Consider the following 26,923-nt stretch of genomic DNA (forward strand, 5'->3'; position numbering starts at 1 on the left):
ACTGTGTATTTTTGTCGGTTATTCACCCACTCAAAGTGCTTATTATTGTTTAGACCCGACAAGCAATCGTGTTTATGTTTCCTGACATGTCAAATTTGTTGAATCGATTTTTCCCTACCCTGACCTTTGTAGACACCTCGTTTCTACACCTCCTGCCAACCACCTAGTGATGATTGGTCCCCATGTTTAATCACGCGAAGCGATTTGTGATATTTCGTCGACACGTGATAGCTCAAACAGTCAAGTCAACCTCATGGTCATTAACTACGCGCCAATACGGTCGTTTTGACAGTAATTAGAGTACATTTGGAGTCCGGGTCAAAAGCCGCTTCCATTTTCTAAAACAGAGTCGGAATATTCTAGATTTTTAATGAGTACTATTCCTAAATTTTATCATTTATCATGGAAATATCTTCCTTGTGGAATAAGGAAGCATACATCTTCCCTAATTCCTAAATTTTTTGTCACTTTTATCTATGCTTTCAATTCCATTACTGGTAGAGAAGAATTGTGTAAGGACTTGAGACAATATGCAGATAGGATTCATGAACCTTGGGCCATGGGAGGAGATTTTAACTGTGTCACTCAATCAGAGGAGAGGATGGGTACCAGTACATCTGATGCGAAAATGGCTCCTTTCATTGATTGTTTAAATGATTCTGGAATGATTGATATCCAAGCCACTAGAGCTTATTATACCTGGTCAAACAAGCAGAAACCAACAGATAGGGTGTATAGCAGGTTGGACAGGTTTATGTTAAATCAGAATTGGATGACAACTTACCCTACCATGTTTGCAAATTTCTTGTCTGAAGGAGTTTTTGATCACTGTCCTTGTGTGGTGAAAGACTCCAAACAGGAAAGGAACAAGCAGAGAAGTTTTAAATACATGAATATGTGGGGGGAAGATAAGGATTTCTTGCAGATCATCTTTGATATTTGGCAGAATGATGTGTCAGGACACAAAATGTTCCAAATTGTCAGGAAGCTTCAAATGCTTAAACCTGCACTCAAGCAACTTAATCAGAGATCTTTTTTCTGACATTGAACAGCTATGTAAATATGTAATGCAGCTAAAGCTAGGCTTTAAAGGGTGCAATAGGAGCTCATTAGTAATATTGGGGACTTTGGACTTTTGCACCAAGAATATGAGGCCAATCAGGAGGTTCATTTGCTTCAAAAAGCTAAATTCTGTTATTTACAACAGCAGGCCAAAGTTTCTTGGCTAAAAGAGGGAGATGCCAATACAACTATCTTTCACAGAGTTATCAAATCTAGAAGAGCTAAAAATACTGTAATCCAGATTGAAGATATGCATGGGAAGGAATGTTCTGATAAGCACTCCATTCAAATTGCCTTCTTGGAGTATTATAATTCTCTCCTTGGGATGAGACATGACACATTGAAAGTAAGAAGTAAAGTGATTCAAACAGGGAGAGTTTATGATCAAAATCATTGGGACATTCTTTTGGCACCTGCTACTGATTCAGAAATTAAGGAGACAATTTCTAGCATTCCAAATGAAAAATCACCTGGACCCGATGGTTTCACTAGCAAATTTTTCAAGGACTCGTGGTCAATTATTGGTGAGGATATTTGTCATGCTATTAAGGATTTTTCATTAATGGGAAGCTTCTAAAGCAGCCAAATGCTACTAATATTACCCTTATTCCCAAAGTAGACAGGCCCTCTAATGTTTTGCAATTCAGACCTGTTGCCTGCTGCAATGTCTTGTATAAGAGAATTTCTAAGATCCTGTCCAACAGACTTTCAAAGGTGCTTCCTGAACTGATTTGCCAGAATCAAGGAGGTTTTGTCAAAGGTAAAAGTATCATGGAAAATATTCTCATCTACCAGGATCTCATTAGGCTATATAATAAACCCAATGCTTCTCCAAGATGTATGTTCAAAATTGATCTCCAAAAGGCTTGTGACACTGTGGAATGGGATTTCCTTGATAAAATGTTGCAAAAGCTCAATTTTCCGCCTAAATTCAGGGATTGGATTATGAAATATGTCACTACCCCTACATTTTCCTTGAATTTAAATTGGGAAATGTTTGGTTTCTTTAAGGGTAAGATAGGGCTCAGGAAGGGGGATCCTATCTCCCCCCTCCTTTTCACAATGTGCATGGAGTACTTGTCCAGAACGCTTATTTATACCACTGAGAATTACCCCTTTAAATTTCATCCTAAGTGTGCACATATCAAGCTTTGTCATATAATGTTTGCTAAGGACTTACTTCTTTTCTGTAAGGGAGACAAACTGTCTATTATGAGCGTGATTAGAGCTTTTGGCACTTTCTCAAAGACTTCAGGTTTGAAGCTCAGTCCAGGCAAGTCTAATGCTTATTTTAATGGAATGAGGCAAACTGATAAAGATGAAATTTTGAAGGTATCTGATTTCAAAGAGGGTACTCTCCCTTTCAAATATTTAGGAGTCTTTATTCAAACTACAAGACTCTTTCAAAACAGGATTGTAAGAGGCTTATTTATAAAATTGTTGCAAGAATTAAAAGCATTGGAGCAAAGCAACTCTCATATGCTTGTAGGCTTGTCCTAGTTCAATCTGTGTTGTCCACCTACCACAACTATTGGGCTATGATTTTTGTGTTACCCAAAGGAGTGTAGGATAGAATAGATGCTTTGTGCAGGAATTCCTTATGGGAAGGGAAGACGGAGTATACCAGAGCTCCATTGGTCTTATGAGATAAAGTATATACTCCAAAGCAGGAAGGGGGCTTAGGTATCAGGAATATAACTCTCTGGAATATTGCTGCTATGAATAAGTTAACATGGTGGGTTTGCAGCCGGCCGGATAAACTATGGGTTCAGTGGGTGCATCATATTTACCTAAAAGGGGCAAACTGGGATGAATATAAACCTACAATGGACTCAAGTTGGAGCTGGAGGAAGATTTGTCAGGTGAAAGACACAATGAGACAAGCTACTATGCAGGAAGACTGGACTAACAATTACAAAATAAGTCAGGGATATAATGCTTTGAGAAAGATTAAACCGGTGGTCCATTGGTTACATCAAGTATGGACATCATGGGCAGTACCAAAACATAGATTAATTGCTTGGCTAATCTTTCAGAATGCTTTGAACACAAGGATAAAGCTTTATAGGCTGGGAGTTTGTGACAGAGACTCTTGTTGCATCTGTGAACAACAACCATAAACTATTCAACATCTTTTCTTTGGTTGCGACTACATGTAGACACCTCGTTTCTGGACCTCCCGCCAAACCACCCGGTGATGATTGGGCCGCATGTTTGGTACGCGGAACGATTTGTGACAATTCGTAAGATTATCGTCAAGTGATTGCTCAAATATTAATGTCTACCTCTTAGTTGTCATCTACGTGCCGATACGGTCGTTTTTGTGATAATTAGAGTACATTTGGAGTCGGCCTAAAACCGTCTCCATTTTTCGATAACCGTTAAATCCCGAAAGTCGAGAATGTTGGAATGTTCCGGATATTTCTATTCCATATTTCACAATTTTTATCTTTTGGTAAACAATTTCCCGTAATATTCACATAAGATATTAAGGAAAACCGAATTATTCCGTCCTACCATAACTTAAACGCGGAAATCTTTCTTCCGCAGGAGGAAACCACTTGGGAACATACCCAGCAGGTGTTGCGGCTCTTCCAAGAGACGCAGTGGCTGCTGCGCCTCTTCCCAGGTCCTTTTCTGCGTAATTTTCGTATCTTTTTCATATCTTTCCGAGATTCACTTCCAAAGAGTCTTCGAAACCCTAATTCCTCCACGTGATTAGTATAAATAGGAGCCTTCGCTCCTCATATTTCTCACGCGAGTGTCCGCCCTTCTCTTCTCCCTTTGCATTCTAGACCTTTGTTCTTACTTTTTGGCGTCTACGTGCTTGAACATTCGACCACGTAAGCTCGGATCCTTCTGAGTACCAGCCTCGTTTGCATGACCGACCAATTTGACCAACTCCACATCAATCAACTTAATTAATCTAATCGTTTTCCTCTTACGAGGGCACTTTCTTTGCATTCGCGTCGAGCATCACTAATCGATATCTTAGTCCTTCTCGCTTCGTCCACATGTAAGTCTGAGGGTGTATAATCTCTCTTTTGTTTATTATATTTTAATTATTGTATCATTATTGTAAGGTTTATGTCGAAAATACCTCTTAAAGCCGATTTCTAAACCATGCTTTAAAACCTCTTTTTTACGGATTTCCAGAAGACTAACCGTCGAGAAAGGACGCAGCAACTGCTGCGCCTCTTCGAAGGAGCGCGATATCTCTGCGCCTCTTCGTGAGGCTGCCGCAGTTCCTGCTTCCTTTCTTCTTCCTTCGTCCTCTGTAAACTCGTTCGTTGTTTGCTTTTTATTTGTTCGTTCTTTAACTCTTCGACTCAATAGTTTAATAATTTCGCATGTATATCATTAATCATCATCATTAGTTCGTATAATTCATTGTTAAATCCGACTTAAATCCCTTATAACCAATATTTGCGGGTTTTCGTCATTAAACTCAATTCGGGTTTTAGAGGTTCGATTCAATCAATATTGAGTCTCTGGAATTCGTCGTTGACATATTTGCACTTGTTATTCATCGTTTGTTCATCACGTTCGTCATTAATTTGTCATTAATTCATCATGTTTAGTCTATTTCATTCATTCATGTCACTAATCAATCATCCTTTCGTGTAAATTAATTAGTATATTCCGTCTCATCCGTGTTTTTATTGTTTTATGACCCATTAATCACATGTAAATAACCTTTTTAATCACTTTCATCCGAGTAAATAATTTAATCGATCATTAAATTTACCAATTGATATTAACAACACGCAATTCCGGCTTCACAGCCAGAATTCAGGTCAGGAACAGACGCAGCGTCTGCTGCGCCTATTCCAAAGGACGCGGCGACTGCGCTTGCGCTTTGTTCGGCTGAATTTCATCCTCGAACTCCGTTGTTGCTTGACCTAGTTTAATTAGCTTACGTATAATTAACTATTATCCGTATTATCACCTTCTATTTTATTCGTTAATTCATTCTTTTATTCTTTTTCTCAAATTATCCGTTTTAAAGGTATTTTCGACATAAATCGCCTATCTCAATGTAATTATTGTAATCTTCATTATTGTAATTTTGTTGTATTTATCATATTTCTTGTACCATTTGTATGTTTTCTCATGTAATTGAACATTAAATCTTACTTCGACCCAATTGGTTGCTAATTAATTGTTCACCGACTTAGTTAATTCTTCACATGCTAGGATCAAAACTTGGATGTTGCATTGCATGCATATAGCCGACGATATATCGAGTACGAATAACTTCCCTAATCATTAGTAGAGGCCGCTATCGAGGCGGGCGGGATTAGGCGTTCGATCAAAAGAGCTTCCTAATACGTACCCTCACCCCTTACTCCAGATCTCCGTGAGCACCCGTGTTCATTGGCATCCACGAGAGTCATTCTAGACATAGAATGCTAAGGGTAACGATTGCTTAGTGTTCATGTCTCTACTTTGTGTCTTGACATGGCACGAGGTATTCGAACGGTTCCAATTTCCCATAAAAATTGGTGGCGACTCCAACAAAAATGCAAACGCTTGTTCCTCTTTCCTGCCAAGCGCCCCCGTGGGCCTCCGCTATCCACAGTTTGGCGACTCCGGTGGGGAACATACACTTACGTGTAGCAAGGGTGAAACTTGAACAAGGTTAGGGAATAGTTTGTATAAGACAATTGTCGGTTTTCATAACTCGGTCTTCCTAGATCGTTTTATTCGGCCTTCCTAGGCCCAACCCAACCCATTCGACCAATCGTCCCGTCTAAACGGTCCTAATTCTTATTTGGGCCTATGGATGGATAGCGATTGACGTCATCCATACCATGGTATTTACTCTTGTTTGTATCAAGGGCCTTCACTACTTGAGGAAATGGACTAGGAATCGGCCTTACTCTTGTTTGGTACGAGCCTCTCCACAGACTTCGGGTTTGATGGTTCGGTATGGCAACCCACCCTTTAAACCAAAACCGTTTTAAATGCACTCAGCATCCCGTTATAATGCTTGTATAAATGTTTGTACCTTACGTGATCACCATTTGTAAACAAAACCATGACGATTTTTCAAAAAATCAAAACCCCTTTTCTTAACCAAAATTTCGAAATAGGTCTTCAATTAGCGCAAAATCCAGTCAAAACTCAGTCCGTTTGTCGTGTCAAAATTCGGGTCACAAAGCCCATTTCAAATCCTCACTTTGAGTCCACTCCTACAACTACACTATAGTTGACTAGGACACACATTTTCAAAAACCTTGTCTTTCTTCAAAGCTCACTCAACACAAGTGGCACACACCCACTTCACGAGTCAAAACATTTCTTCTTTTAGCAAGTGTGTTAGAATGGTCGATCGTGTTTTGATTCGTCGCCGATCTCTTATCCAGTTTTCAAGATGCCTGGATCCAGCGAAACAAACCTCCACCAACTTCAAGATGGTAATGATCGAATCCTAGCCGCACTAGCCCAAATGCAAGTTACCCAAGACCAAGTCTATGACCGCCTTGAACTCATCGAGGGCCGTATCTATGCCGTAGAGGGAAGGTTGCCTCCTCATGAAAATGAAGTACTAGGTGACTCTGATAATGAATCTAAGGATGAAAATCCTCTCATGGGGATGACTGTAGCTGAGAAAAGACTCCAATACTTAGAGGAGCAATTGATGTACCTTAAGGGGGATGACATTTATAGGGAGAACAATCGCAAGTATGAGGCCGTCAATTCCAAATTGCCAACTAACTTCAATATGACGGATATCCCTAAATTCAAGGGACACGAGAACCCTTTGAACCACATCTGTGCCTTCAAGGATTACATGTCTATCAAAGGCATCAAACCCGAGATGTTCTTAAGGATCTTTCCTTCATCTCTTGACACCATCCCGAAGCAATGGTTTTACTCCTTAGATCACAAGAAGGTCGCTACTTGGGAAGATGCCGCAATCGAGTTTTCTAAACAATATGCGGATAATGCCGAGATCCAAGTAAACATGCGTACTCTAGAGGTTCTTACCCAAAATGACAAAGAAGGATTCACCGACTTCCTAAGTAGGTGGAGGAAAACTAGTACCCAACTAGTTGAACGCCCGGATGAGGCTACCCTTGTGGAGAAGTCTGTGGACAATCTCAAACCCATCTATGCCAATCATTTGAGGTACCAAAATATCAAAACTTTCAAATACTTAACCGTACTAGGGACAGGGATTGAAGATGACATCCGTAAAGGACTCTTGTCCAAAACGGTAGGTCGAGGATATCAAGGTTCAACAAGTCGTTCATACGGCTCTACTAGTAAAACCAATGAAGTTAACCTTCTCGAGCCATCCAAGAAAAGTACCCCACCAAGGAAATTCACAAATCTTGGGGACACTTACGCCAACGCTCTAAAAAGGTTAATGAAGCAAGGTAAACTCCAACCCATTGGGCCTACTCCCGAACCCGAAAGGAAATCCAAATTCTGGGACGAGAACTCGTACTGTGAATGCCATAGGGGCAAGGGGCACGACACAGAAAAGTGCTACAAGTTGAAAAACGTGCTTCAAGACATGATTGAAGATGGCTGATTGCCAATACCACCGGGAGGTAAACCCAACAACACTCAGAATCCTCTTGGAGTTCTAGTGATTACAAGTGATGAATCTACCTTAGATTGCTCACACCTTATTTCTCCAATCGAAAACGAAGTCTACGCAATCGAGAATGAAGAGTTCTACTCTACTATCTCCCCTACCATTTCCGACTTCATCATATGGGCAAGGAGTGTAGATGGGAAAGTTTGGGAATTAGAAAACATGGTGACAACTTTACGCGATCCCAACACAACACCCAAAGAACATGTGCCACTAATCTTCTCTCAAAATGCTACTATGCAAGAAGTAGTCACCGTGGTTGATAAACTAGTTGACCAAATCAAATGACAGGAAGATGAAATCATGAGAATGAGAGAGCTAACTGCAATCAATGGAGTTTGGGCCGACGATGATGAAGACGAGTATCTCATTGAAAACTCCCTAGTCAAAGAAATAGTCCAAAATGGTGAAGACCAAGATGTAGACCACCTAACTCGCTCGGGTCGTCCATATCAAAGCACTACTCAAAACGGTCCAACCAACGTTGTCACACCAAATGATAACGAAGAGGACTCCACTGACCATTTGCTCAAGCAATTACAGAAGACGAAGGTGATCTTTGATCACGGCAATTAGTAGCAAGCTCATTCCCACATCACCAAGCTTTACTGCAGGCTTTGGCCAAACTAAATGTAGCACATAACTCGACACCCGAAGATGTAGTCAACTTGGTCTTCCAAGAATCACCAAAGCTAAGTAATCCTATTACTTTCTCAGATGAAGATTTGCCACCTTTTTGCGCTAGTCACAATTTAGCTCTTTACATCACTGTCATTTGTCTAAAGAAGAATGTGCCAATGACCTTGGTAGATGATGGCTCCGTGGTCAACGTCATACCTCTCAAAACGGCATACAAGTTAGGCATGAAAGAGTCGGATTGGACCCCTACCAATCAAGGTGTGCGCGCATATGATGGTACACGACGAAAGGTGGTAGGACTGGTTAACCTAACCATAGCCACATGGCCAATTGAATGAAAGGTTAACTTCCAAATAGTGGACATTGAAGCTTCATTCAACATACTTCTGGGAAGGCCGTGGATTCACGCTTCCAAAGCGGTAACATCCACCCTTCATCAAAAGATCAAGATCCCACTAAATGGCAAAGTAGTGACGATCACTTCGTCACCCATCAAGGCAATAATCGAAAAACAGTCGAACAATCAAGTCCTTGCAGATCCCGTATACGAACTTGGAGGCTTCCAAAGTGTAAGCGTCATAGAAAGCGAGTTGGCACCCTTATACTATGATCCCTACTCCAACTTAGTGGTCAACCACATGCTCAAAACCCAGGGATACTTCCCTGGAATGCCTTTGAACCCTACCCGAAGAAACACCTTCGCACCATACAAGGAAGGCAACTCAAAGAGGATACCACTTGGACTAGGGTACAAACCCACTAAAGAAGAGGTTCTCGAAATGCTTACCCAAGTCCAAAACCGTAAGCATGTAGGAGTCCAAATGAGACCCTATCTCCCTACTTTAAATGGGTACTTTGTTCAAGAAGGTAGTCTAGAACTCTTTCACGGATTTCCCGAGCCTTGGCATTATCTCGAGAGGAAGCTAGCCGGGATCGAGATCTTTCACAATTGCTACTTTATCCCTCCAGAAACGGTTCCTACCGTCAAAACCCGTCAAGCACCTTGCTTAGACGAACAGGCCGTTAGCCTATTGTTTGGAGAAGATCGATTTGTCAGGGCCGCGCATGATGAGATCATTACCATGATACTTCAAGACGATCGCTTCAACCCCACCGCGTTAATCATAGAAACCAACGCAAGACAGCAGAAAGGATGGAGAAAATCAATCAAGTGGACCAACAATCAAGGAAGACTCTTCAAGCTCACCACTGGAGAAGGAGAGATGTTCAAAGGAGAACCAGAAGACGATGAGTTCGAGTCGGAGTCGGAGTCAGAGTCGGAGTCTAGAGAAGTCATTAGAGAGTCTCCTCCTGTCATCATCCCTACTCCCTTTGTTTCTCCTAGCTTAGCCTCGAGTAGTCACAGTAGTCACAGTAGTCTCCTTCTTTGTTTCAACTCTACTCAAATTTTAATATGAATAAATCAGGTTCTGCTTACTCTTTGTGTTATCTTGAGTGCAATTCTGTTTACGATGATACCGAGGATGACCAAGACCCAGACTCGATCGAAATACCTCCCTACATAGCCAAAGAAATACTACATGAAGGGGAAGGGGGACCAGTAATAGAAGACACCGAACCCATCAATGTAGGAACTGAACTAGAACCCCAAGAACTTAGGATATGGACTACCTTGAGCTCTACCGAAAAGGCCGATTTCATAAACCTCCTAAACGAATTCAAAGACGTTTTCGCTTGGTCCTACAAAGACATGCCAGGGATCGACAGGGATATCGCTGAACATAGAATTCCGGTTAAGCCAGGTTTCAAACCTGTGAAACAGAAGCTTCGACGAATGAGAACAGAATGGGCTCTCAAGATTAAAGAAGAAGTTGACAAACAATTCAAAGCCGGGTTCATCAAAGTTTCCGAGTATTACATTTGGGTAGCCAACATAGTACCTGTACCCAAAAAGGATGGGGGAATCCGTGTTTGTGTTGACTTTAGGGACTTAAACAAAGCAAGTCCAAAAGATGACTTCCCTCTACCTCACATCGACATATTGGTGGACAATACTGCTGACCACGCGTTACTATCCTTCATGGATGGATATGCAGGTTATAATCAAATCAAAATGGCCATGGAAGATATGAATAAGACCGCCTTTGTCACCCAATGGGGAACCAATTGTTATACGGTCATGCCGTTTGGATTGATCAACGCCGGAGCTACATATCAACGCACCGCAACTACACTCTTACATGACATGATGCACAAAGAAGTTGAGGCATACGTAGATGACATGATTGTCAAATCCAAGGAAAGAGAGGGGCATATTGCGAACCTTCGCAAGTTCTTCGCAAGGCTACGAAAGTACAACATGAGGCTCAATCCTCAGAAATGCACATTCGGGGTAACATCTGGTAAACTCCTGGGATACGTCGTTAGTCAAAGAGGTATAGAAATAGATCCTTCCAAAATCAAAGCTCTGATCGAAATGCCACAACCTCAAACAGAAAAAGAAGTCAGAGGATTCCTGGGAAAGGTGCAGTATATAAGTCGATTCATATCGAAACTTACAATGATTTGTGAGCCTATCTTCAAGAAACTCAAGAAAACAGACCACACCATGTGGGACGACGATTGTCAGAAGGCGTTTGACCGAATCAAAGAGATATTGGCTAAACCACCAGTGCTCATGCCACCACAACGAGATCAACCTCTTGGTTTATATCTCACAGAAACCGAAACAGCCATGGGCACCATGTTGGCTCAAACAGTAGGAAGTGAAGAAAGGGCTATCTACTACCTTAGTAAGAAGTTCCTGGAGTACGAATGCAAATATTCAAAACTCGAAAAGACATGCCTCGCTCTTGTGTGGGCAACGAAGAAGCTACGCCATTACATGCTTAGCTACTCCGTCAAAATATACTCCAAAATGGATCCAGTCAAATACCTCTTCGAGAAACCCGTCCTCAACGGACGCCTAGCAAGATGGACCCGATGCTCTCGAATTCGACCTCAAATACGTGCCACTGAAGGTTATTAAAGGGCGCGCCGTCGCCGAGTTCTTCGCAGAAAATCCCATCAATGACGCACAAACGATAGACACTTGGTCATTTCCAGACGAGGATATACTCCAAACTGATGTAGATTCCTGGGACCTTTACTTTGATGGAGCATCAAACTTGAGAGGATTTGGAATAGGAGTGTTGCTCATTTCTCCTGAAGGCGAGCATACACCAATTGCTGTCAAACTCGACTTCGAGGTGACAAACAACGCTGCAGAATACGAAGCTTGTCTCATTGGACTACAAGCGGCAGTGAGCTTAGGCATTAAAAACCTCCGAGTACATGGGGATTCATCACTAATCATCAACCAAGTTACAGGATCTTGGAAAATTCGAAGCGAAAGTCTCGCACCTTATCAGGCTAGAATAGACCAAGTGGCTCAATTCTTTGATCACGTAACCTACCTACACCTACCTCGGGAAGAAAATCAATTTGCAGACGCTCTTGCGAAACTTGCATCTTTGATTAATATGCCGGACCACATGGTGGAAATGCCTTTATGTATCGAATGACGATCAGAGCCAGCTTATGTCCACCAAATCACCGATGAAGAAGAAATCGCGCAGGAACCCTGGTTCCAAGCAATCCTGAATTTCAAGCTCAATGGTACCTATCCACCGGATATGGACAAGAGGGGACAACGTGCTATACGCCTGCTCGCTTCCCAATACGTTCTCATGCAAGGAGAGTTATACAAAAGAACACCTCTTGGTGTAATCCTACGTTGCCTTGATCATTCACAGGCGCGAAAGGTGATGGAAGAAGTTCACGACGGAGAATGCGGTCCTCACATGAGTGGGCCCATGATGGCAAAGAAAATCACACGTTTGGGGTATTATTGGACCACAATGGAATCCGATTGCATCAAATATGTAAGACATTGCCACAATTGCCAAATCTTCGGGAATGTACAACATGTCCCTCCTTCATTGCTCTATACAATGACGTCTCCCTGGCCATTCTCTGCTTGGGGAATTGACATAATCGGGAAGATAACCCCGGCCGGAACAGGAGGTCACTGTTTTATTCTAGTAGCAATTGACTATTTCACCAAATGGGTAGAAGCGGCTTCCTACACTAGTCTTACAGCTAAGAATGTGGCAAAGTTCATACAAAACAACATCATCTGTCGATATGGTTGCCCACATGAGATCATTAGCGATAACGGATCACATTTCCAGGCTGAGACCGAGCAATGGCTAGCCAAATACAAGATTAGGCATCACCACTCCTCGCCCTATAGACCACAGACTAACGGCGCGGTAGAGGCAGCAAACAAGAATGTTTTCACAATTCTCAAGAAAATGATTGACAACTATAGAGATTGGCCAAGCAAGATACCCTTTGCTTTGTGGGGGTATCGTACATCTGTTAGGACGCCCACTGGGGCTACTCCTTTCTATTTGACCTACGGCATGGAAGTTGTACAACCAGTCGAGCTAGAGATACCATCCTTGCGTATTTTACTAGAAAGTCAAATCCCGGAAGCCGATTGGAAGAGGGATAGATATGAAGAACTCATCCTCCTGGATGAACGTAGCCTACACACCTTGCATAATGTCCAAACATATCAAGCACGTATCAAACGAGCTTTCAACAAAAGGGTTAGGCCAAGGAACATCAAGGAAGGAGACTTAGTGCTCAAATCGGTTAGAGCTCTTCTACCTGTTGACCCACGGGGAAAATTCAAACCTAATTGGGCCGGACCATTTCTAGTCAAATCCATACTCCCAGGGGGTGCGGTTAGAATCATAGACCTAGATGGGAATGAGTTTTCAAACCCAACAAACCTTGACCAACTAAAACGGTACTATGCCTAGAATAGAAACAAAAACGCGCCTCGCGTAACCCCACGTGTCGCTCTTGTGGCACTAAATAAACGGCCCCTGGCCAAGCTGAAATAAGCTAATGTCACTGTGCTCTTGCATTTTGACAAATTTGTCATCCTCGTATCATCAAATAAACTAAATTTGCACCTTCGGAGTAAGCAAAAAGCTCATGCTTATTTTCTAAATTCATTACAAGCTCTTGCTTAGAACAATTATTCTTTTACATTTACTCGAACTACGCGCAAGGGTTTGATTTCATTTGTTTTAAGTGAATACGTAGGCAATCCTTCACAGGATTCAACCCGTTATATCTAAAATGTAAATAGAAGGACATTTGCATTGCACTTGGAATTCGACAAGAATAATAAATAGAAAATCACAACGGTTTCATAACCATTTAACCTTTTTTATTTTATCCATTTTCTAATAATAATAGTACGCTACATAATAAAAATAGAATAGGCTAGGATTCTAAAAACCCCACCTTTTTATTACAACAATAATAATAATAATCAAATAATAAATAAAGACTCGGGCTATTCCTCCATCTTCCCCTTGCCCTTGTCATTCTTGTCATATTTCTTGTCACGACCTCGAGCCGGACGCTCTTGCGCCACTTCAGACCTAATCACCAACGGTCTTTCTCGAGGCCTAGACTTTCCATTCTTGCTAACCACCATTTCCGCGACAGGAGTAGTCTTTGGTTTCTTCGAAGGATGAATGACTTGAAACCCGGCTTCTTCCTCTCCCTCAGTCAAGTGCTTTTCTTTCTCTTTCTCTACCTCGCGCACCTTGTAGTCAAGGGGCTCGTGCTTCCTCAATCTCTCGCGCTCTTCCGGAGTAGTAGCCTTTCTCCATCGCAGATAAGAATCCGACACCCACAAGGCATTAGCGGAGAAATTCAAGAACCACATGTTTCTTTGAGCCCATTTAATGGCCCACTCTCTTCGGCTCTCCGTAGTAAGCGCCATAGCAGTCTGCGGGACGGTATCAAGCTTCGGGATCGTCTGTTTCAGCCCAACTTGTCTCATCAGCCTTTCCGGGAAGATGCACACCATAAACTCCAACCCAGGAATGCGCACGGACCTAGTGGGATCCAAAGTAGACACTCCAGTGACGGATTTGAGGTGCCACCACGGTACGACCCACCTAATCAACGGGCCATCATCGCTCTTCAGTTTGTTCTTCCAGTAATCACAGACCCGAGTGAAGTCCACCATGTACAACCTCGTCCTCATCGCAATCGAGCGGGCATGATAGGAAAGCACATGAACTGGGGGCTCGATCAATCGGAGCCATTCCATAAGCCAAACCTACCAAAAGCGGGTATTAGACAACAACAACAAAAAAAAAAAAAAAAAAAAAAAAAGTAAGAAGAAAGAAAAAATGTGTCTTTTACCTGCAGAATGACGGGGCTTCCCAAATACGGTAGATCACGGTTGGATTTCCTATTATCCAAACCCAAAAGAATCTCTCCTAAGCATAAGCAAGCTGGGCTCCTGCGCAGCTCCATTTGCTCAACAAGGCCCAGAAGACGGGGATCACCTCTCAAGTCTTCATCAACATGCCCTTGGAAAAACATACACATGCAACAAGCAAAAGCCAAATGCCCTCCGCCTAGAAACATGAGAAACGGTGGGGTCGGCCCTGTGGATGAATCGATCTATGAAGTCCAGCATCCTCACGCCCTTCGAGGTCACTAGACGGTCCACCTAAAGTCTAGTCAATCCAAGCAAGTCTCTAAATTTGCTCTTGTACCCTTGCGAAGTAGAAGGAATGGCAGGCAAGTGTTCGGGATCCCACCCACCAATAGCGGCAATTTCTTAAGGAAACGGGCAAATATCACCTCCAGGGAACGCAAAAACATGGTAATTCGGGTCCCAATAGTCAAGACAAGCATCCAAGAACGGTTTAACAACCTTGATGAGTTTTAAACTCAACAAAGACCCAAAATTATAAGCACCCATATCATGTTTCTCCATGTTCGAAAATTCGTTGGTCCATTCCTTCAAACGAATCTCCAAAGTATTCATGATGAAAAAATTATTTTGAGAATTTTATGTAAATAGACGAAGCAGAGACGGAAGATTTGTGTGAATAAAAGCTCCATCGACGTTTCTATTTATACTAATTTCTGTTTCCAAAAATCCTTCAGAGCTGAACACCTTAGGAATAGGCGCAGCACCTGCTGCGCCTCTTCAAAGGGACGCAGCTCACGCTGCGCCTCTTCCTCAGCTTCACTTATGTGATTTTCCGCGTTGGATCTTTCCTAGTTCCGTGACGAATAATTTCCTATTCCTACGGGTTATTATTTTGGTAAATACGAGAAGATTACCATATTTCAGGTTTCCTAATTTCGCGGGCACGCATTTCGAGGCGACATCGACATTTTCGCCATTTTACCACACTTGTACATTTTCATTTTAGGAAATAATTTTCATTCTCATTTTAGGAAATAATTTTAATTCATCATTTTAGGAAATAATTTTCGTTTTAATTCATTTTAATTTTACATTTCTCATTTAATTCATTTATTTTAGAAAATAATTTCCAATTTACCGAATTCCAACATTTATATATTAATTTCAATTTCTTAATTTCATTTCTACATTTCTAACTTACAGATTTCTGTTTTTTTTTTCTTTTTTCAGGGGTAACCCTCCCTACCGTCCGGTCATTTCCGGCAATTTTTTGCATTTTTTTTGCATTTTTGCATCTTTTGAGTCATTCGTTTTGCGCTAATTAAGGCCATATGTATATACAAATGTATGTTTTGCGTGATTTCTATGTAAATTTCGGCAGCATGACGGCGTAAACCGTCATCTACCAAACCTGTTCAAAACTAACCTGCAGATACAAGCAACACAACCCAGCAGCAAAGGCACTCAGGCCGTCGTATATACACCAAATAAAGGAAATGTACAACAAACTGGGGGCTCTCGCCCCAAACAAAGTCCAAAAATGTCCAAAATCAATGTCCAAATGTGCAAGTCTACAAAAACTACATAAGACTACTGCTGGTTGCCCTCCAGCTCTGCAACTCTTGCCGCAAGAACGGCAATCTCGGCGTCCCGAACCTCGAGCTCCCTCAACAAGCGAGCTGTCTCCTCCCGAGACTGGGTCAACTCTCGCTCCAGCTCGCGGTCACCCTGTAAACAACAACAAAATTGGCTCATGTCAATCGTTTCAAGCAAAGTTGGAAAATAAAAAATCAAAAATGGAAATAGGCATAAGGTTCATACCTGACGACCTCGACCGCCGACAAGTGCCTCGGCAGAGCTCGCGCCGGTTGGCCACCCTCCACAACGCCACAAACCGAGACGGCGCAACCTGCATTTCCAAAAAGAAATTCTCAACAATTGAACAAACTCAATCAAATGTGTTCCTACACTGAAGTTATGCAAAGTTAGAGGAGTTACCTTCCGAATCAGATGCTGCCAGTCGTCCAGGCCAGCATCCGTCACAGCTACATCAAAGTCACGCAGCTCGGAGATCGTCGTCCTCCCGGTCGCGTCAGTGTACTCGAGGGTCTCGGGGTACTCTGGGGGCTCGATGCCCGCCGCCTCGACCTCCTGCAAAGTCAAATATTTCTCATTAATTGATGATCCTTCATCATAATTCTCAAAATCAAGTTAAGAGGAAGAGTAAAAGATGCTCACCACTACCGGCCAGTACGCCAACCTCCCGTAGAGGAACGCCGAGTAGTCCTCGCCAGGAAGAAGGCCGCGTCACCACTGGCACCAGCCAAGTCCGCCTCCCTCTCTGCCTCGGAAGGCTCCCTGATCATCGTCCTGGGAGGATCGACGGGAACCGTCAACACGTCCCGAGAGCACTGACGAGCCAAGCGCTCGCCTAAGTACCACACAGGACCCATCGACGTGCTCAACAGCGGTCGGCTCGAGCTCCCGGGTCGAAGGACCTCGCCCACGAAAGGAGGCGCTCCGGCGTACTCCGCTCAAGGTCCTGGGCACCCACCGTGACAAGATAAACGAGGATCATTCCTATGATCAATTAAAAGACAATATAAGAAGCAAATGAATATAGGTAAGATACTTTTGTCGGTGAAGAGCGTTCACATAGCGCCGGTAGACGCCGTGAGAAGAACGCTTGCTCTTCGTCCTGCACATCACCCAATCCCTCACCACGGGATAGGCCTTCTCCAGCGGTTCCGTCCTCTTGGGCGCGAGGCCCAGGAAGTAGGAGTACACCCACGCCTGCGAAGCAATATAGTTAATGACGATCTTTCGTAGTTTGATAAGAAAAGGAATTGATTTCGGTCTAAAGGAAGGTTCATACCTTCAGCAGTAGTCCAGGTCCGACAGCACCAGGAGAAGTCCCCTTCTCCATCAACTCCGGACGAACCATGGCCCTCATAAAGCGGACGAGGACCGCAAACCAGCAGTGATGACCCAATCCCAACGCCCTAGGGAACTCAGTCGAGAAAGGAAGGGAAGAAGCTTCGTCGTGACCTCTCGCCCTTGTCTCCGAGGTAAATCGAAGACGAAACCACGAGCCACAAACGAGCCCTCTCGTCACCAGACAGGAGGAGGAGCCGTCTCCCTCCCGTCAATCGTCACAGCGCCGGGATCTTTCCCGCAAAGTAGTCTCGAACGTAGGAGCTGGGCACCAAACCCGCAAGATCGTGACGGCCTTCGGCGACAAGTTCCGGCCCGATCAATCTCCTCGCCTTGGCCGAGTCCACCCTCATGGCGGTCTCCGCCACTCCACCTCCTCGGTCCCGCACGGCGGACCGAGAAATCATGCCGTAGTCCTTCAGAGTGACTCCCACCTCACCGAAAGGCATGTGAAACGTGGAAGTCGTATCCCAGAATCGGTCCAAGAAAGCGCGGACCAGGCTAAGGTTAGCCCGCAGCTTCCTCTTCGCGATATCCCTCCAGGCCTGCACCAAAGGACCGAACGCTCCACGCTCGATCATGGCCCGCTCCTCCGTCGACAGCCGCCCGTAGTGCTCCATCGCTATCGTGTAACCCGAGAACGACCTGATGTTCCTGGCCTCCTATTGTGATTTGAAAGAAAAGCTATCTTTAGTTTTGAATGAAATTTGAAAGAGATGTGAACAAATGAATGAAAGAGGATGAGTAATGAGTAGTGAATTCCTATTTACCAAGCTCTTCACCGTCCTGTAGGACAGGTGACCCTCTGCAGCCCACAGCAGGTGCCTGCTCTCCCAAGTCTCGGCCACGCAGAGCTCCTCTCGAGCCGACGACCTCCTCACCCAACGTTGGTCCGTCTCGGGGCCTCCTCCTCCTCGATGACCTCCTCCTCGTGGACCTCGTCCCCAGCTGACCATCACCTCGGCGGTGAAGGCACGCTCTAAAGCCTCCTCGACAGTAGCAACGTCTATCTCCATGGGAGCCCTCCCAGAAGTAGAAGCTACATCACCTGCAACATTGAAGCAAATTTAGGCCGCGTCACGTGACGACAAGCCTTGGTTAAGGAATTTTCGAGCCTTCGAAGCCCCGAAATCGCTCTTTTCTCGCCACATTCTCACCAACCCAATCACTCATGTGGTAATTCGGGTCAAGTCAAGCCTAATGTGAAGCCTAGTTTCAGGTTCAAGTCGAAATTTCGGCAGCATTTCATTGTAACAACAATTATACCCTAGAAAAGTGTCCTGAAAAAGCCATCACAAACCAAAATTCCGAGATGGTAGGAAGTTTACCCATCATTCAAGGATCCCAAATATCAAGTTTCATCGCAAATGGGCAATCCTAAGGCTATTTTCGAAGCAATTTACGGTTTAGCTGTGAAACCGTCTCAAATTTCACTCAAAGGCTCAAAACTCAACGAAAATTCAAGACAAATACAGGGTTATGTTCCTTATATTACCAATTATCCATTTCTAATGTCAATTTGACAAGGCAAATGCATTTGGGGAAAAAGCCCCAAATTTTCGATCAATTGGGTCATAAACCCTAATTTTTTCGACTCAAAATTCGACAAATATAGACGATTAATGCAAGAATGAGACACATACCTCGATTAGTCATGATTAATACAAGCTTTTGGATCAAACCTTGGCGTAAATGATTGATTTTTGAGAGAGAAATTGGAGGATTTGTATTTCGAGCAAATGAACATAAGTCTCTGATTATCGCGTTTTTACGCAGAAAAAACACTTTGGGGAATAGACGCAGCAGGCGCTGCGCCTCTTCCAAGAGACGCAGCTCTTGCTGCGCCTCTTCCTTGTGTTCCCTCCATACGGATTTTCAAAAATTCGTTATGAATTCGTTATTTGCGGGCCCATCTTTGGTACGCCTCTTCCCCGATGCTATTTTATCCTTTTGGTCCGTTTAATGATTTTCTTTCATTCCGGCCCGCATTTCCAAGCCAGCAGCAGACTGTTGCATATTATTTATTTCTTCCAAGACCTTTTGCTTGTCACAACGAGCATTTATTCCTTCACAGAATTCAACACGCCTTCATTATGTTTCCCGACGAGAGTAAGCAGATACACTTTCTCTCTCATGACATGAAGAATAATTCACAATCATGTCTCCAGCGAGAGTAAGCGGACGTACTGTCCCTCTCAAGACATGAAGATTAACATCTACCTAAGCAGCTTTTTTTCAGCAGTTTCCGCCTGTGTCTTGCTACTCGCAATTATTTCTCGAAGACTACCCAAGCAGCCTTCTTTCAGCAGTTCCCGCCTGTGTCCTGCTACTCACAATTATTTCTCGAAGACTACCCAAGCAGCCTTCTTTCAGCAGTTCCCGCCTGTGTCCTGCTACTCACCTTATTTAGTCCTTACGCCTGATCTTCGCTCAATAGCTCCCATGTACCTCCGGAAGCGTTTCGAGAAAGAAGTCTCAGGTATGGTCCCTTCTTATGGCTAGCGAGCCTCCTTACGTAGTCTAATTGACTTTAAACGACCCTCCCCGATAGTCGACAGACTCTAAAATGTTCTCGACGACAGGTCCTTAGTTCAGACCCCTTGAGCCGCCTCGCGTCGCCATAGTCGTCAGGTTGTAATCTTCGATTGACCTGATGGCTATACTTTGACTTCCGCCTTGTCCAAGCCTCAGTCAAAGTGGGGGCTCTGTAGACACCTCGTTTCTGCACCTCCCGCCAAACCACCCGGTGATGATTGGGCCGCATGTTTGGTACGCGGAACGATTTGTGACAATTCGTAAGATTATCGTCAAGTGATTGCTCAAATATTAATGTCTACCTCTTAGTTGTCATCTACGTGCCGATACGGTCGTTTTGACAGTAATTAGAGTACATTTGGAGTCCGGGCCTAAAACTGTCTCCATTTTCTGATAACCGTTAAATCCCGAGTCAGAATGTTCTGGAATGTTCCGGATATTTCTATTCCATATTTCACAATTTTTATCTTTTGGTAAACAATTTCCCATAATATTCACATAAGATATTAAGGAAAACCGAATTATTCCGTCCTACCATAACTTAAACACGGAAATCTTTCTTCCGCAGGAGGAAACCACTTGGGAAAGTACGCAGCAGTCTGCGCCTCTTCCAAGAGACGCGTGTGGTCGCTGCGCCTCTTCCCAGTCCTTTCTCGCGTAATTTTCGTATCTTTTTCATATCTTTCCGAGATTCACTTCCAAAGAGTCTCCGAAATGCTAATTCCTCCACGTGATTAGTATAAATAGGAGCCTTCGCTCCTCATATTTCTCACGCGAGTGTCCGCCCTTCTCTTCTCCCTTTGCATTCTAGACCTTTGTTCTTACTTTTTGGCGTCTACGTGCTTGAACATTCGACCACGTAAGCTCGGATCCTTCCCCGAGTACCGGCCTCGTTTGCATGACCGACCAATTTGACCAACTCCACATCAATCAACTTAATTAATCTAATCGTTTTCCTCTTACGAGGGCACTTTCTTTGCATTCGCGTCGAGCATCACTAATCGATATCTTAGTCCTTCTCGCTTCGTCCACATGTAAGTCTGAGGGTGTATAATCTCTCTTTTGTTTATTGTATTTTAATTATTGTATCATTATTGTAAGGTTTATGTCGAAAATACCACTTAAAGTCGATTTCTAAACCATGCTTTAAAACCTCTTTTTTACGGATTTTCAGAAGACTAACCGTCGAGAAAGGACGCAGCAACTGCTGCGCCTCTTCGAAGGAGCGCAGTATCTGTTGCGCCTCTTCGTGAGGCTGCCGCAGTTCCTGCTTCCTTTCTTCTTCCTTCGTCCTCTGTAAACTCGTTCGTTGTTTGCTTTTTATTTGTTCGTTCTTTAACTCTTCGACTCAATAGTTTAATAATTTCGCATGTATATCATTAATCATCATCATTAGTTCGTATAATTCATTGTTAAATCCGACTTAAATCCCTTATAACCAATATTTGCGGGTTTTCGTCATTAAACTCAATTCGGGTTTTAGAGGTTCGATTCAATCAATATTGAGTCTCTGGAATTCGTCGTTGACATATTTGCACTTGTTATTCATCGTTTGTTCATCACGTTCGTCATTAATTTGTCATTAATTCATCATGTTTAGTCTATTTCATTCATTCATATCACTAATCAATCATCCTTTCGTGTAAATTAATTAGTATATTCCGTCTCATCCGTGTTTTTATTGTTTTATGACCCATTAATCACATGTAAATAACCTTTTTAATCACTTTCATCCGAGTAAATAATTTAATCGATCATTAAATTTACCAATTGATATTAACAACACGCAATTCCGCTTCACGGCTGAGGTCGGAGTCAGAACAGACGCGGTCGTCTGCGCGCCTATTCAAAGGACGCAATCTTCTGCTGCTTTGTTCGGCTGAATTCTGTCCCTGAACTCCGTTGTTGCTTGACCTAGTTTAATTAGCTTACGTATAATTAACTATTATCCGTATTATCACCTTCTATTTTATTCGTTAATTCATTCTTTTATTCTTTTTCTCAAATTATCCGTTTTAAAGGTATTTTCGACATAAATCGCCTATCTCAATGTAATTATTGTAATCTTCATTATTGTAATTTTGTTGTATTTATCATATTTCTTGTACCATTTGTATGTTTTCTCATGTAATTGAACATTAAATCCTACTTCAACCCAATTGGTTGCTAATTAATTGTTCACCGACTTAGTTAATTCTTCACATGCTAGGATCAAAACTTGGATGTTGCATTGCATGCATATAGCCGACGATATATCGAGTACGAATAACTTCCCTAATCATTAGTAGAGGCTGCTATCGAGGCGGGCGGGATTAGGTGTTCGATCAAAAGAGCTTCCTAATACGTACCCTCGCCCCTTACTCCAGATCTCCGTGAGCACCCGTGTTCATTGGCATCCACGAGAGTCATTCTAGACATAGAATGCTAAGGGTAACGATTGCTTAGTGTTCATGTCTCTACTTTGTGTCTTGACATGGCACGAGGTATTCGAACGGTTCCAATTTCCCATAAAAATTGGTGGCGACTCCAACAAAAATGCAAACGCTTGTTCCTCTTTCCTCTCAAGCGCCCCTGTGGGCCCCTGCTGTCCACACTACAGTAACAAAATTCTCCTTTATTTGGAGACTTAGCTTGGGATTAAGATGAGAAGAACAGATACTCTAAGCTGTATTAGAAACTACAGATACACGAGACTCAAAAAACGCATCATGAGAGTAATGATGAATGCATACCTGTACATGATCTGCCATCAACGGAATGTCAGCCGTTTGGAAACGAGATTGGAGAGACCTCAGACTGTTGCTTGGAGTATAAAGAATTTGGTACAAGACAAATGTATTCCTCTTATAAATAGACCTGTTGGAATTAAGGATTAGGGGTGGGTAACTCGTTTTGAGCAACGATGACTATAAGCACTGGTAAGAAGAGGATGGTATAATGATGAAGAGTTTGGTGATGATAGGTCATGAGATCCTGATGATGAAGGAAGACGAGGTGATGAGCTCTACTCTGATTTTAGTTATTTCCTCAGGATTTGTTTTGAGCTTAAGTGGTGGTAATGCAATGAAAATCTTTGGCTGAGGAAACTCAGTCAAGTGGTATTAAGATGAGCTTTATGCCATCTTTTTCCACTTCCATTTGTATATCTCTTTTATATATACAATTGTACCTTTTACCAAAAAATAAATAAATTAAAACCGCAGAATCTTTCTTGCTGAGGGGGAAACCACCCAAGAGAAAATGCAGCAGGAGCTGCGCCTCTTGGAAAGGTCGCAGTTTTTGCTGCGCCTCTTCCTGAGCTGGTTTTTTCCCAGTTTCCAGATTTCTTCCGGATTTCTTTCCTAATCCTATTTTTTTTCTAAATTCCTCCACGTGATTGTTTAAATAGAGGCCTTTGCCTCACATATTTCTCACGCGAGTGTCCGCCCTTCTCTTCTCCCTTTGCATTCTAAGACCGCGCTCTTACTTTTCGACGCCTATGTGCTTGCTCTACGCGACCACGTAAGCTCAGATCATTCTGAGTACCAGTCACATTGCATGACCGACCAATTTGACCAACTCCGCTCAATCAATCTAATCAATTTGTTTTAAATCCTTTTTTAAGGGCAATTTCTTGCACACATCGAGTCGAGCAATCACTAACGACAACTTAGTCAATCTCGTTCGTCAAACATGTAAGTCCGAGGGTGTAAAATCCCAATTTTCTTTATTTTATTTTTGTATTAATTAATGTAAGATTTTATATCATAAATATGCTCAAAACCGTTTTCAGAAATCAAGTTTCAAACCGTTTTGATAAAAATAGCAGCGATATGATGTGGAGAAGAAACGCATCAGCTGATACGCCTTCTGGAACTGCTTATCCGTTGCTGCTCTTCTTCTTCTTTCAGGGGCTGCTTATCCGTTGCTGCTCTTCTTCTTCTTCTTTCTCGTGCCACTGCTTGTTTTTGTCTTCTCGTTTTCTCGTTTTTTCTTCTTTATTTCTTCAAATCTTTTATAGTTTCAGTTTCTAAATTATTTCATTAAATCCTTTTCAATAATTTTCTAACTTAAATCCCTTGTAACTAATATTTGCGGGTTTTCGTCACAAATTCAAACCCGGATTTTAGAGACTCGATTTGTCCATATCAAGTCCCTGGAATTCGTCTTTTGTACATATTTCTTCCTTATTTTTCAGACTTTGTTCTTCTTGCTTTCAACCGTCTTAAAATTTGAGTTTTGTATATAAATCAATTCCGACATCGTAAATAATCATAACTCGTAAACCTTCGTTTTAATTCGTTTTCTATCGCTTTATGACGGTCTTATATGCATATAATATGATTAGATCACTTCTACTCGAGTTCTATACCAATAATCGACATTAATTAACCAACGAACAATAAAGATTTAACGAGTCTGACTTTCACAGTCAGAACCCAACTCAAGAACAGACGCACGTTCTGATGCGCCTCTTCTAAGGGACGCAGCAGATGCTGCACCTGTTATGAGGTGGTTTCTGCCTCTAAGCTCTTCTCGCTTTCACGTAAGGCTTCTTTTTTAAGTTTCTAATCGACTATTATTTTTATTATCACTTATAACTCGACATATTTTCATAATTTAATTTCTTTTTTAATTTCTTTTTCAAATCCTTTTTCGAGCATGTTTATGATATAAATTCAAATTATCTATTGTAATCTATTTATTTTTTTTATTTCATATTGTTCTTGTATGATTTATTTAATTGGCATTCACATATAATTAATTCTATTTTCCAACTTCGACCCAATTAGTTGCTAAATTCTTTGTCAAACCCACTTAGTCTAATCTCACATGCTAGGATTAAAACGTGGATGTTGTATTGCATGCATATAATTGACAACATATCAAATATAAACAACTTCCCTGATCATTAGTAGAGGCCACTATCGAGGCGGGCGGGATTAGGTTTTCAAATAAAAGACCATCCTAATACGTACCCTCACCCCTTAATCAAGATCTCTGTGAACATGTAACACCCCCATTTATTCAGGAGCCTTTAGCAAGACATTCCCAAATAAATAGGACTGTTACCATGTCGATTGCCCGAGGTAGTGAATAACAAAGTACAACAACCAAAGTACTTTATATTAAAATTAAGTGAATAAAAGTTTTATTACAATTTAACCCAAACTAAATAAACCTAAAATAAGATTAGTTACAACTCGCAGAGGAAAATTAAACAAACTGAAGTATTAAAACTATGTGATCTAGACTTCTAGGTAGACTAGCCGAAATCTTCACGCATCCCCATGAGCTCCCCAGTCAGCTAACTCAAGTACCTGTCAAGTCTACTCCCCAGTTACAGTTCATCACAGGTGTTCACGAATACACTATCAACCACGAGGTTGAGTACGGACTAACCAAACAACAATAACAAATACTGAACATAAATAAAAACATAAATAAAGACAACAGTGTTAGCACAATAATAATAATTCCAGCTCAATCAATATAATTCACAGGTTATGGTGACACCCATAACATCGCCTGTCTCCAACATATACTCCAAACACCTCCACTACTCCAACCTCTGTCTTAACGCTTCCTCAGTTCCGAATGTGCACATCTCCATAGTAGTGAGCCTACTAGAGAAGAGACTCTGAGGGGCGGCCAGTGATCAACTGATGCCACAAGGACTAATGGTTGCTCAGACCGGTCCCTTCAAATAATAACCAAGGACTAGCGGTATATCGGTCCCTTCAACAAATAACTCACAAGGACTAGCAGTTCGGTCCCTTCCATCAAATAACAATAATCACCAATACTTATAAATAACCCAACTCCATGATCTCAACTCCACATCCGTAATCACAATCATAATATATAAATAAATCACATATATAAACAATTAACAATCACATAATTATAAGTTGAGTAGGTTAATCCCTACCTTTTTGCAAATCTTCACGCAACACAAACGTAGCGCAATAATAAAACCGCTCCTCTACAAATTTGAATCCTACATAAATAATTACATATTAATAATATTAGGTTAACTAACTCGTGACCTATTACAAATTACGACTCAATTAATAATGTCACTTACTAACAAATAACCCCTTTTTTTCCCCGATTAAACAACCATTAATTAACCAACAATCAACCACTATCAATAACAATTATACCCACTTGTTCTCGTTTTTGTTTTATTAATACCATGACCATCACCATCATCATGTGCTTGCCATCATGATACCACGTACTACACTCCCTCGTGTTACTACGTACTACACTCCATACAACCTCCTGCTCACACTAGCACGACAACCTCATCACACCACACGCACCACCCTCACGCTCCAACCAGTAGCACGACAATAACCCGGCACTTGACAACGAAAACCACCATGTAACCAGCCAATAATGCTAGCTACAGATTATCAAACAGGGAATACAAAAATCAGACGATACCGCAACGACAATTAAACGGCCTGGAAGTCTGAAACTATCACTATTACGTGTCCTATTATCGAACTAACTCACTACCCCGACTTCGTACAATGAATCAACTCATACAACACGTATGGTCTTAGCGAGCCTCCGCCGAAACCGCACAAGAATAGGACCTGTGGCCAGCAGTTCCGACACTCATAGACGACATTAAATCAGGCTCTAGTGACTGTAACCGAACCCCTCTCCTATTACCGCGATCAACAAGACAACCTGTCACCATACCCGACTTAAATCCTAATTCTATACAATCTAAGACAATTGCTAAATAAAAAACGACGAACGCGTGCTTACGTTATTTGGTTTAGGAACGAGGACGATGGAAAACAAGACGGTTGGGAAAACGGAGATGAATCGATGACGATGATGATAATTGAACGAAGCTAACCTGCCGCGCCTTCCCTCCTTCT

At 42.3% G+C, this 26,923-nt stretch overlaps 1 protein-coding gene across 1 annotated transcript; it reads left to right on the forward strand.

Annotated features, from left to right (window-relative positions):
- The first annotated feature begins 370 nt into the window (after window positions 1-370).
- LOC141620366 (uncharacterized) lies at window positions 371-3,182 on the forward strand. The gene is made up of 5 exons (XM_074437258.1): window positions 371-979; window positions 1,074-1,112; window positions 1,211-1,544; window positions 1,613-2,394; window positions 2,733-3,182. The coding sequence occupies exons 1-5, from the start codon at window positions 371-373 to the stop codon at window positions 3,180-3,182; spliced, it is 2,214 nt and encodes a 737-aa protein (XP_074293359.1).
- The last annotated feature ends 23,741 nt before the right edge of the window (window positions 3,183-26,923 follow it).

The sequence above is a fragment of the Silene latifolia genome, chromosome X, assembly GCF_048544455.1.
Source record: "Silene latifolia isolate original U9 population chromosome X, ASM4854445v1, whole genome shotgun sequence".
Taxonomy (NCBI): Eukaryota; Viridiplantae; Streptophyta; class Magnoliopsida; order Caryophyllales; family Caryophyllaceae; genus Silene; species Silene latifolia.

Bases quoted from the DNA above. Each gene is read 5' to 3' on its own strand.
- LOC141620366 (XM_074437258.1), top strand. From the start codon at position 371: ATGAGTACTATTCCTAAATTTTATCATTTATCATGGAAATATCTTCCT. The intron at 980-1,073 runs GTCAGGAAGCTT...TATGTAATGCAG, and splicing joins GACACAAAATGTTCCAAATT to CTAAAGCTAGGCTTTAAAGG. The intron at 1,545-1,612 runs GTTTCACTAGCA...CATGCTATTAAG, and splicing joins AAAATCACCTGGACCCGATG to GATTTTTCATTAATGGGAAG.